The sequence below is a fragment of the Nematolebias whitei genome, chromosome 18, assembly GCF_014905685.2.
Source record: "Nematolebias whitei isolate Nwh7 chromosome 18, NemWhi1, whole genome shotgun sequence".
In the NCBI taxonomy this organism is placed as follows: Eukaryota; Metazoa; Chordata; class Actinopteri; order Cyprinodontiformes; family Rivulidae; genus Nematolebias; species Nematolebias whitei.
Genome location: NC_056515.1, coordinates 10,056,093 through 10,068,990, shown reverse-complemented (window position 1 = coordinate 10,068,990; position 12,898 = coordinate 10,056,093). Strand labels below are relative to the sequence as shown.

General features: G+C 41.4%; 1 protein-coding gene across 1 annotated transcript in view; it reads right to left on the bottom strand.

Moving 5' to 3' along the window:
* The window catches only part of LOC119424635 (seizure 6-like protein), a 337,403-nt gene that overhangs the window by 8,880 nt on the left and 315,625 nt on the right, over positions 1-12,898 (bottom strand). Inside the window, exon 13 of the mRNA XM_037692123.1 lies at positions 3,045-3,239. Coding sequence (XP_037548051.1) covers positions 3,045-3,239 — 195 coding nt within the window. The remainder of the gene's footprint in view (positions 1-3,044; positions 3,240-12,898) is intronic.

Sequence of the window (12,898 nt, the reverse complement as noted above, 5' to 3'; positions counted from 1 at the left end):
GCCCTCTTCCTTGTTGACAGTCTTGTCAAACTGGTTGAAAACAACAAAGTCCATGCTCAATAATCCAGGTATACAATCCAACATTTTTTAGTCAGGTCATCTGGACAGTTACTTTTTTGTTTTTTTGCTGAAACGTTTTGCCTTCGAAATTATTGAGCATGGACTTTGTTGTTTTCAACCAGTTTGACATGACTGTCAACAAGGAAGAGGGCTGGCAATGGAGGACGGGGTGTGACAAAGAGACCATCTTAGCACCAACATAACTGGTTTGTTCCACTTTGGAGTAAGCTGTTGGAGGAAGAATCAGTTTTGTGTTGTGCGTTTCCTTGACTGATGAAGCCTTCCGGATCGAAGGCGAAATGTTTCATCACAAAAAAAAAAGAAACTGTCCAGATGACCTGACTGAAAAATGTTGGATTTTATACCTGGATTATAGAGCATGGACTTTGTTGTTTTCAACCAGTTTGACATGACTGTCAACAAGGAAGAGAGCTGGCAATGGAGGAGGGGGTGTGACAAAGAGACCATCTTATCACAAGCAGAACTGGTTTGTTACACTTTGGAGTAAGCTGTTGGGGGAAGAATCTGTTTTGTTGTGTGTTTCCTTGACTGATGAAGCCTTCCGGATAGAAGGCGAAACGTTTCAGCACAAAAAAAAGAAAATGTCCAGATGACCTGGCTGGAAAATGTTGGATTGTATACCTGGATTATTGAGCATGGACTTTGTTGTATCCAATGTTACATATTTGTGAGTGGTAAAGTATGGTACATATGTGTGTGTGGTTGTTGTTTTTTTTTTTTTTGTTGCAAAAACTTGGTTTTCACTCGTTCTTTTTTTTTTTTTTTTTTTTTACAAAAATGTCAAAAAACCTTTGCATAAGGCACTGAGGATTTAAAGCTTAGAAGTAAACTGCAAATAAACTAAAATAAATAAATAAAAATCTATGAAAATACCATACCATACAATTTTATTTATAGAGCACTTAAAACAGCGACAAGGCCAACCAAAGTGCTGTACAGACAGAACAACAGGTAACACACAAAGCAATATACAATATAAAATATGCGTTTTCATTCTGAGCACAATAATCTGTTTTATGTTACCTAATTGTAAAAGTTTGATTGGAAGATGAACAACTGAGACTTTACTGCAGAGTTACTTTTCTGGAATGAAGACAAACAGAGACTCCAAGCATCAGGCCAACAGAGACAAAGGGTAATCTAAAATAGATGTAGGTATTGTGTGTTCAATTAGCAATGACAAAGAGCACATGTTGAGAATAAACAGAACAAGGTGTGCGCCAATCTCCAATTGCTGAGGGATTTAAATAGTGAAGGTTTGTAGTTTTTGACATGAGTATTTTTCTGACGTGGAATTGAACAAGAATGAAAAAAAAAAGTTTCTGGTGCATGAATTTCAAGTGGGTAGGTGTTACATGGGGTAGAGGTCGGGAAGCCAACTTGGGACCTGAAAGTCTCAGGTTCGATCCCTAGCCATTCCCACATGTTGTAGTGTCTCTGAGCAAGACTTGCTTCCCGGGTGCTTACACAGCTGCCCACTGCTCCACCTGGTGTATCTCAGGTGTGATGGGTTAAATGTAGAGAACTAATTTTGACATTGTATGGGAACATGCAATGATGACAACACATAGAACTTTATTATTATTTATTATTACATTGTGCATTAGATAAGAGAGAAAGTTTTTTTTGTTTTATCTGAGGTAGCCCAGACAGATCGGATCCTCGTGACTGAAGGAAGCAAATGTATCCACCACCAGGAGCAAAATGGTGGAGCCAAGGGTCAATCATTTGAGAAAAAAAGACTTAAGCAATACAAAAACTAGAAAATATAGTCTCCTCAAATTATAGGGGTGGCTGGTTCACACACACACACACACACACACGCACACGCACACACACACACACACACACACACACACGCACGCACGAATGATAAGTGAAAAACCAGTAGTCCAATTTCAAGTTCAGTTCAAGTTCAGTAAACTTTGTCATGACATGAGCCAGGCTGTAATCACACTCACTCGTCACCCGTTACTCCCAATCTCCCTCCTTAAATAAGCAATTTAAATACTGTAACATTTTAAATAAATAATTGGTTTATTTAAAATGTTATAGTATTTAAATTTAAATTGTAGAGAAGAGAAGTGCAGCAGCACATCAAAGGGATGTCACAGCTTCAGCTCTGCAGCATGGAGCAGAAATGTACTTCTTGATCATTTACAGTTCAACAACTGAACATAGAAGTTATAAAATAATTAAAAATAGCTTTTAACACTTTTATATTTTGTGATTATGATGAATTTACAATTTGACATACTTTGAGTTTTAAGTTGGAAGACAAACGTTGATCGGTGCATCTGGACAGCAAAGGGTTAACTCTTCACAAAGCTGCTGCAGGAAAAATGTGTGGGCGTGGCAGAGAAGGAGATCAGCTGATCAGCTGTAGGAGGGAGCTTCCCCCTGTACTTGTGGGCTTCACACATGGTGCAAAATCATTTAAAATAATTTATTTTAAATGAACAATCCATGGCTCATCCATCAATCAGCCAATTGTGTCATGTCCAATCTTACTTTGAAATACCGCGATATAGCGGTTCTGCAAAAAACGAACCTTGAAGTAGCAAGGGACTACTGTACACCAACTGCTTATGGTTAATGTACTCATTGTTAAAGCAAAAACATGCAGGAATCATCCTAAAACATGACGGTGAAGCTGAGATTGGTGCTTGTTAAGATGCGTTCCATGCTTTTAATGTTTGGTGTTGTGTAGACATGTGTTGTGCTACAGTATAATAATCAGGCCTGCAATAAGTAGAGGACAAACACTGAGAGAAGAATGAATTCCTGCAAGTCTTAATGCCTGAAACAATGCTGGCATGTTTATTAAATGTTTCAAAGCTCATGATGATAAAGCAGAATAATTTAAATAAGAAAATAAAGTGCAAAAGAGTGTCAATATCTAAGGATCTTAACATTTTTACACAATGATATCAAAAACACCAAATGCCGCTGAAAGACCTCACCTCTGCAGAGCGGGAGCGGGCCGCTCCAGAACGACGGGTTTCCAAGGATGCATTTAATGGCAACCTCTCCAATGAGCTCATAGCCCTGGTAACAAACAAACGTGAGCGACTCGCCGGGCAGGTACAGCCTCTTGGACAGGATCTGGTAGCCATTATCAGGGAGACCAGGGTTCTCACAGGAAACAGAATCCTCAGCTAAATAAAAGACAAAAGACAAATGAAAGCTGCAGGCATCCCGCCTGTTTCACAACCCAAATCCGAGGGGGGCTTGTGTCAAAGCTCAACACAGACTCAACAGGCTCGGAGGCTGAGGTGACATGACTCATGGATAATCTCCACCTCCTTCACCAGGTGGCTGAGGGCTGATTGGTATGCCCTATTAGCATCACATTTACATATCAAACACTTCACACAAACATTTTTAGTCTGAAGAGCACACACATTTAACATATCAGTTCTGAGATGAAGTGGAGGAGGTGAAACATCATCTCTGGCTTTCAGAAAGGCTGCAGTGTTTATCAGCAACAGAAAGAGAGAGCCAAGAAATCACATAAACCTACTTTTACCAGATTACAAAACAAGGATGTAAAAAGGTGACAGTTTTCCAGTTAACTGCAAAAATGACAGCATACTGCAATAACAAGGGGAAAGGCAGAGGGTTTTACCCCAATTAAAACTTATTTTAAGAACCACTACAGGCACACTATACGCCCATCAACAAACTATTATACAGCAATCTATAGCAATAACCCAAACATCAACTTATTTTGACCTTGAATGACCTTTGACCTTGACCTAAAGCAGGGGTGATGAAAAGTGGAATTCATGTTTAGTGATGATGCATATGTGCATGAAGTTTTGGTAAATGATCTTGAGTGAATCAAAAGTTATTGGCTGGACAAGAGAAAGTTAACAGACATAGGTACTGACGGACGGACAGACTGGGACCATACGACCTTCGACGGGCCAATAAAAATTCTATTTCAATCCAGTTCAGTTTATTTATATAGCACCGTCACAACAGAAGTTATCTCAAGGCACTGAACAGAAACATTCATATATAAAATATTAATTTAACATTATTTATCTGAGGAGCAGACTGCTTTGAGTTTAACTCCATCGCAGAACTCTCATCTTGAACAAGCATGAATGCGACAGTGGAAAGGAAAAACTCCCTCATGAGGAAGAAACCTTTATCAGAACCAGGCTCAGGACAAGTGGTCATCTGCTTCAACCGGATGGGTTTGATAGGAACAGATACACAATAGCAGGTCAAGAATCACGTTAAGATGGAAAAAGTATCAAATGAAAACTATTAAATTTTAACAATTCATTTAAGGAAATGAGGTCAATTTGTTCTCTAGTAGTCTAAGCTTACGGCAGTGTAACAAGCCAACCCTAACTATAGGATTTATCAAAAAGGAGAGCTAAAAACTGGATAATGTGTCATCCTCACGGACAGAAACTGGAAGTTGGTTAAACAAGAGAGGAGCCTGATAACTGAAAGATCTTGCTCCCATTATGCTTTTGGAAACTATAGGAACCCCAAGTTACCTGGCAGTCTGAGAGCGAAGTGCTCTGTTAGGAAAATATGGAACAATAAGATCTCGAATATAAAATTGAGCTAGGTTGTTGAGAGCTTTGTAGGTTAGAAGTAAGATTTTTAATTCTATTCTGGATTTGACAGGGAGCCAATGGAGAGAAGCTAAAACTGGAGAGATATGATCTCTCCTACTAGCTCCAGTTAAGACTCTGGCAGCAGCATTTTGGATCAACTGAAGACGTTTTAAAGAAGTATTTGGACAACCAGATAATAAACCATTGCAATAGTCCAGTCGACATGACAAATACATGAACCAGTTTTTCTGCATCATTTTTAGATAAGATGTTTCTAATATTAGTGATATTACGCAGGTGGAAGAAGAAGGCTCTAGTAACTAAATACTAAAAACTAATTAGGGGAATTTAATTCCAGAGATTATTGTTTTTCAGGTGAATTTATGGACTGCATCTTATTTACTGTAATTGATATCATTAGGAGAGATAGCAGATATGAGTTTTAAACAGGGAAAATACAAAAAAATTAATGTTTGAATTAAATGGTGTGGGAATTCCAGATGTAGATGAACATATTCTAATATATATTCATAACTTAAACGGATTCTTTCATTTTTCTGGACTGAATAATGACGTGCATTGAATTTAATTAAATGTGGACGGAAACGTGTTTATCTTTGACTCACCAACGACAGTGGGTCATTTATTAACAGAATCAAGTTTAACACATCACACATTTACATTAATTGGCAAAAATTGAAAATAACAACAGCTTATTTAGGCTAGTTTTACAAGGAGGAAACAATACAGCGATTGTTTCCCTTGCTTCCAGCTGTACAACAGACACTTCTAAAAATATCTGGAATGATTTCTAGCAGATAGAAGGGTTTTAAAGATGGAAATGAAGTTTAAGTTGAGAGAGATGGGTGAGGGAATTTGTCTGTTTTAACCAGAACGACACGCTCCTTCTAGAGCAGCTTAACCCAACGGTACACTTTGGTTGAGATCGACTCTTTACCTTTGCAGATGATAGTTTCAGCGTTGGTGTAGAGCTTTCCTTTCAACTCTTCCAGCGTCTCCGTAAGAACAGCTAAACCTCAGGAGTCGTGAGATCATCCAGAACAGACATTTCATAATTCCCTGATCTTCTCTCGTTCAGCTTATTTTCCTTCCTCCAGCATCCTGAATTCCAGCCTTCTGAACTCTGGAACTGCTAAACTAGGAAGTGGTGCACCTTTTAAAAAGGGTCACTTCCGGTTCATTTGAGGACTTTCTGATTGGTCGATGGACCAACAGAGGTGTGTTTTTGTGATGTAAGGTGTTATTAAAAAGTCAAGGAAAAAGATTAGATTGTTTAAGAACAGACAGAAGATATTATGAAGAACTCAGACTTCGTGGAGTCAATTCTCTAGTATCTTCCTGTAAAAGTTAAACATGACATTTCTTTTTCAGTAAACTTGCAGTTGACCGAAACTTGAACTTTGACCAACTTACACAACTTGTTCATTTCAGACAGACGATCAAGAAATTGAATCATTACTCTGTAACATATTCTAACTTGATTTCCACTTTGAATGAGGATTAAAAATCGTTATTACTGTTTCACAGTTGATTTAAAAATGAGTAGTTCACTTCAACATTTAAAAATGGTTTGAACTAACACACTTTGATTATCAAACATTTGTAAAATAGTAATGATAATAGAAAAGAGAGTGTTCTTTTGTGTTTCTGGACTCAAATCAATGAAATACAGTTCTTGTTCCAGGAAGGCCCCTCAAGGCCAGATTTGACCTGAGGCCTAGTTCACTACACAGACTTTGGCTCCACAGCTCTTCTCCACCAGAGGGCTCCAACAAAGACACACCTGAGATCCATTGAGGAATAACGAGCAGCAGAAGTATAAGTACCAGCTGAGGACTTCATTCTACGCTGCTGCATTGTCTGCCTTTGCTCTGACCTCTGTGTTTCACCTGCATCCTGGATCTCATGATAATTACTCTCGACCCTTCCTGGACTCATCTCAAGCTGCTCCTTGCCTTCTACCACCTGCTCACTTACACAGGATCTCCTGGAAACCTTTTTGGACATCCACTGACTGACCTACTTTTCCTACAGTAAGAACTATTTCTCTGGACATTATACTGCCCTTGAGATATTTCCTGGCCTGCTTTAACTTTGCTCCTTGCTCTCTAGGGTTCCAGCCTCTCCCTGGATAGTTACCTCACCAATATCATTTGGTCAGTATTTATTTATCTGGGTGTTGCTAGAAACCTTACAGAATGCAGCAGCCAAACACAACCCAGAACTTGACTGAAGGTGAACAGCTTCAACACATGCTCACCTCACAGATGAAGCGCGTTGATAAACATGAAACCGCCCTCGAGAAGATTCTCACACAACAAGACACCAATCAGTCTCACTTACAAGAATTAGGAAACATGTTGTTTTCTATGAACCAAAAGTTGTCTCTGTTAACCCCTTCTGCTCCAGTTTGCCCTCCAGAGCCTACAATGCCAAGACCTGCAGCTCCTTCTGCGCCCTCAGTGTCGTTCGAACAGAGTTTAAGACGTGCCAAGCTTTTTTGTAGAAATTCCGATCTATGTTGTGGCTTTCTACTCCAGTGTGAGTTGGCTTTTAACCATGCGCCTACATTATATTCTTCTGACGCAGCTACTATTTCATATATTATCAGCCAATTAAAAGGGGAGGCTCTACGTTGGGCTCACGCATACATGGATTCTCACTCCCTCAACTCTATAACCTTCTCCATGTTTTTTACAAGAGTTCAAGCTTGTGTTTGATCATCCTCTTCAGAAGGCAGAAGCAGTGAAGCGCCTCCTCAATCTCAGGCAAGGGAGAAACTCTGTGGCTAAACATGCCCTGGAGTACCGCATCACTGCTGCTCGGACCGGATGGGACGAGACTGCCCTTTGAGGCACCTTTTTTAAATTCCTTATCTGATAACATTAAGGATCAGTGGCTATCAGAGAAGAACCACAGTTTGGATGAACTGATCAGTATTGCCACCAGAATCGACAATCGTTTTCATGAGGAGGAGAGAAATAAGCTACAAGTCCCAAGTACCCCACACTTCCAGCTATCGCCCAACACCCATTTTTCACACTGTTTCTCCTCTCGTCACAGAAACCGAAGTCGAGCCTATGCAGATTGGTCATACCCGCCTCACACCATAGGTGAGGCAGAGAAGGATGGTAAACAAAGCCTGCATTTATTGTGGACAAAAGGGGCACTTCGTTGCCCGTTGCCTACTTCTTCAGGGAAACTACTCAACCCACCAGTAAGGCAGGAGATACTGGTGGGAACCTGATAGGGAATTTTTTAAGAGTAATCATTTAAAATGTCTTTTTTGAATATTTTTCAATGTAATCAGACAACTTGCTTTGACCAGTTTCTGTGTGTGCGTCAAACACCCAGTTATCTGACACAAGACTTGTAAACTGTTAAAATGTTCCAGAAGATGTTTCTAAATCACAGTTCTTGTTTGTTTATCATTATCAAAATACTTACCGTCCTTGTTTTTCTGTTTGCCACTTCTGTATAAAGAACCTTGTTATCAGCAAACAGTCACCAATAAATAACGAACGTACGCTTCAAGCAAGTGGAACTTAAATTCTGACTCTGTTGGAGTTTCTGTTCCTCCTTACAAGGATTCGTTCTGAAATAATCACTCTTGTCTCTCGTGTGGTATCTTTAAGGTGATGGTTAAGGAAACCCTATCAGAAACTCAACCATTTCTTCTGCATCCCGCCTAGTATTAAACACTACCATTAATGGAGACTTAGAAATACTTTCTGTGCTTGCCGTTGTTGACTCCGTGGCTGAGCAAAACTTAATCAGCAAAGACCTGGTGGACAGATTGAATATCTCCATGAAGACTCTCCCGCATCCCTTGACAGTTACAGGTCTCACCGGAGACAGCTTCACTTCAGTCCAGTTCAGGATGCATGAGGTGCACCTGATAGTCTCTGGAAATCACCATGCATGCAAAGTGAGTTTTTTTTTTTGATTCCCCTACCACACAGTTAATTCTTGGGTTCCCATGGCTAAAGGAACATACAAACCGGATTCCAAAAAAGTTGGGACACTAAACAAATTGTGAATAAAAACTGAATGCAATGATGTGGAGATGGCAAATGTCAATATTTTATTCATAATATAACATAGATGACAGATCAAAAGTTTAATCTGAGTAAACGTAACATTTTAAAGGAAAAATATGTTGCTTTAAAATTTCAGTGTCAACAAATCCCAAAAAAGTTGGGACAAGTAGCAATAAGTGGCTGGAAAAAGGAAATTGAGCATATAATGAACAGCTGGAAAACCAATTAACACTAATTAGGTCAATTGACAACATGATTGGGTATAAAAAGAGCTTCTTAGAGTGTCAGTGTCTCTCAGAAGCCAAGATGGTAAGAGGATCACCAATTCCACCATTGTTGCGCAGAAAGATAGTGCAACAATACCAGAATGGTGTTGCCCAGCGTAAAATAGCAAAGACTTTTAAGTTATCATCATCAACTGTGCATAACAAAAGATTCAGAATCTGGAACAATCGCTGTGCTTAAGTGTCAAGGCCGTAAAACTCTACTGGATGCTCATGATCTCCGGGCCCTTAAACGTCACTGCACCTCAAACAGGAATACCACTGTCAAGGAAATAACAGAATGGGCTCAGGAATACTTCCAGAAAGCATTGCCAGTGAACACAATCCACCGTGCCATCCGCCGTTGCCAGCTGAAACTGTACAGTGCAAAGAGGAAGCAATTTCTAAGCAAGCTCCACAAGCTCAGACGTTTGCACTGGGTCAGGGGTCATTTAAAATGGAGTGTGGCAAAATGGAAGACTGTTCTGTGGTCAGATGAGTCATGATTTTGAAGTTCTTTATGGAACACTGGGACGCCATGTCAAGTCAAGTCAAATTTATTTATAGAGCACATTTAAAACAGAAACTGTTACCAAAGTGCTTAACAAAAATATCACAACATCAAATAAAATGTAACAAGATATATTTACAGCACATGGAATAAAAATATAAAACCGAAAACATAATTAGAAACAATGACATACTAAATCAGATCATGTTGTGTTAAAAGTTAAAAAAATAACTAATAACAAAAAGCATAAACTCAGTCAAACAATGAAATACTAAATCAGATCATGGACAAGGATAGCCCAAGTTTTTTATCAACGCTCTGTTCAGAAGCCTGCATCACTGATGGTATGGGTTTGCATGAGCGCTTGTGGCATGGACAGCTTGCATGTCTGGAAAGGCACCATTAATGCAGAGAACTATGTTCTGGTTCTAGAACAACATATGCTCCCATCTAGACGTCATCTCTTTCAGGGAAGACCCTACATTTTTCAACACGATAATGCCAGACCACATTCTGCAGCAATCATAACATCATGGCTATGTAGGAGAAGGATCCGGGTACTGAAATGGCCAGCCTGCAGTCCAGATCTTTCACCTATAAAGAATATTTGGCGCATCATAAAGAGGAAGGTGCGACAAAGAAGGCCCAAGACTATTGAACAGTTAGAGGCGTGTATTAGACATGAATGGGAGAGCATTCCTATTTTTAAACTTGAGAAACTGGTCTCCTCTGTCCCCAGACGTCTGTTGAGTGTTGTAAGAAGAAGGGGGGATGCCACACAGTGGTAAAAATGGACTTGTCCCTACTTTTTTGGGATTTGTTGATGCCATGAAATTTGGAAACAACAGATTTTTCCCTTAAAATGATACATTCTCTCAGTTTAAACTTTTGATCTGTGATTTGTGTTCTATTCTGAATAAAATATTAGATGTTGGCTCCTCCACATCATTGCATGCAGTTTTTATTCACAATTTGTTTAGTGTCCCAACTTTTCTGGAATCCGGTTTGTAATCCCACTATAAATTGGGTAAATAAGAGAGTAGACAAGTGGAGCACACATTGTTTGAAGAACTGTTTAAAGTCTGCTACTCCCACATTAACTAAAGAGGTTGTAATCAATGAAGACATTGACCTATCCAAAATCCCCTCCGTGTATCATGATCTAGCACAAGTTTTCAGTAAACATAAAGCATTGTCTCTACACCCTCACTCTCCCTATGACTGTGCCATTGACCTCCTACCAGGCGCACCATTACCCTCAAGCAGAATCTACAATTTATCTGGACCCGAGAGAGAATCTATGAGAAATTACATTGAGGAGTCACTTGACTCAGGGATTATTCGCCCTTCCACGTCTCCTGTGGGGGCAGGGTTTTTTTTTTTGTCGCTAAGAAGGACAAGACTCTTTGTCCTTGTATAGATTACAGAGATCACAATCAAATAACTGTCAAGAACAAATACCCCCTACCTTTAATAGAATCTATTCATGAATAACTTCATCAGGCTACAATTTTTTCTAAACTGGATCTTCGCAATGCTTTCTACCTAGGGAGAATTAAGGAAGGGGATAAGTGGAAGACGGCGTTTAGGACCCCTCTTGGCCACTTCAAATACCTAGTTATGCTTTTTGGTCTCACCAATGCTCCCGCAGTGTTTCAGACACTAGTTAATGACATACTCAGATATTTCTTGAATTTATTCGTGTTTGTTTATTTAGATGACATCCTTATTTACTCTAAGGATCAGGAACAACACACCTAACATGTCAGAATGGTCCTACAAAGACTTTATGAGAACAGACTGTTTGTGAAAGCTGAGAAATGCGAGTTCCATGGTTCATCAGTGTCTTTCTTGGGTTTTATCTTCGAGAGTGGATGTTATCGCACTGACCCCGAGAAGACCAAGGCAGTGGTGGAATGGCCTGTCCCTGAGAACAGAAAGCCGCTTCAACGGTTCCTTGGATTTGCTAACTTCTACCGAAGGTTTATCAAAGACTATAGTAGAATTGCTGCTCTGCTTACGCAACTAACCTCCACTCTGCAAACATTCAAATGGACTCCTGAAGCCAACTCAGAATTCGGTAAGCTGATGTAAATCCCATCCTAAACATTCACTGACCTGTATAATGTACTCTATAAAGAACTTTATACTGTATTAATTGTAAGTTGGAGATTCTAGTCATTTTAAATGTTCTATAAACATATTTGAGACCAGGTGTTTTGGTCAAAATTGATTGATAAATCTGACTCCCATTTTGCAACAGGTAGCATTATGGAGTCATTGATGTTACCCTGGAAAAAAATACATGTTGCATGATTTTCACTGCCTTATGCATCGCAAAGAAAACCATACTCCTGAATTGGAAAAATAAAAATAATCTTAGCATTAATCAGTATAAAAATCTTCTGTTAGATCATATTAGTCTTGAAACAACATCTGCCGACACATTGGATCAATCTCTGTGGGCTCCTTTGATCGGCTCCGTTACATAGTGAGGGTGGGTAGTCTGGGATCTGACCTTGTGGGGCCTTGGGGTTGATGTGGAGGTGGGTGTATGGGTTTGGGGCCCCGGGGGGGTTGCCGGGGGCTGGGCTCTTGGGGGTACCTGGGCAGGGGGGCACTGCTTTCCCTCTGGGGAGGGCCTGGGTGGTTCTGGGGGGTGTCTGCTGGTGGCTGCATGCAGGCCCTCAGGTGGTCTGTGGCGGCGGTCGTGGGTCACCGATCTGGTAGCCTGGCTGTGCTGGTGTGGGTTCGGGGTGGGTGCGGGGGCTTGGGGTTCTGGGGGCTTGTCGCCCCCGGGCTTGGGCCTGTGGGGTTCGGGGATCTTGGGCTCTGGCGGGCGGGTTGCCGGGCTCTGGGCCGGCTTGCGCTCTGGTGCCCGGTTCTGGGCGGGGGCCTTCGGCTCGCTGGTGGGTTGTGGGTTCATGGGCTGGGGGGTTGGGTGTTTGGGGGCGTGACCAGTGGCCCCTAGGAGGGGGTAGTTTGACCCAGCCTAGGTGTCTAGTGTGCTATGTGTTTTGAGAGATGTCCGAATGAGGGGTGGGTGTAGTATTTCTTCTGGGGTGGGGATGGGGTGGATGTCCTTGGGGGCGGCCCGGGACTGTGCATGGCCGGCTGGCTGGCCCCTTTCCTGTGGTGGGGGCTCGCTCCCGGTGCTTCCTGGCACTGTCGGCGGTTGGGCGGGTGCTCTTGGCCAGGTCGTCCTGGTGGGGTTTGGCTCCATCTGGTGGTGGGCTGACTGCGGGTTGTGGGGGTCCTGGCGGCCCTCGGGTGTGTAGGCTGCTGGTACAGCTTCTGATGACCCTCGGGGCTCTGTCCCTCTCTGGTCTGGAGCTCAGCGGGCCTGGCGGTCGGTCCAGATGGAGAGGTGTCTTGGCCTCAATCCCTGGGTGGACCTTGGGG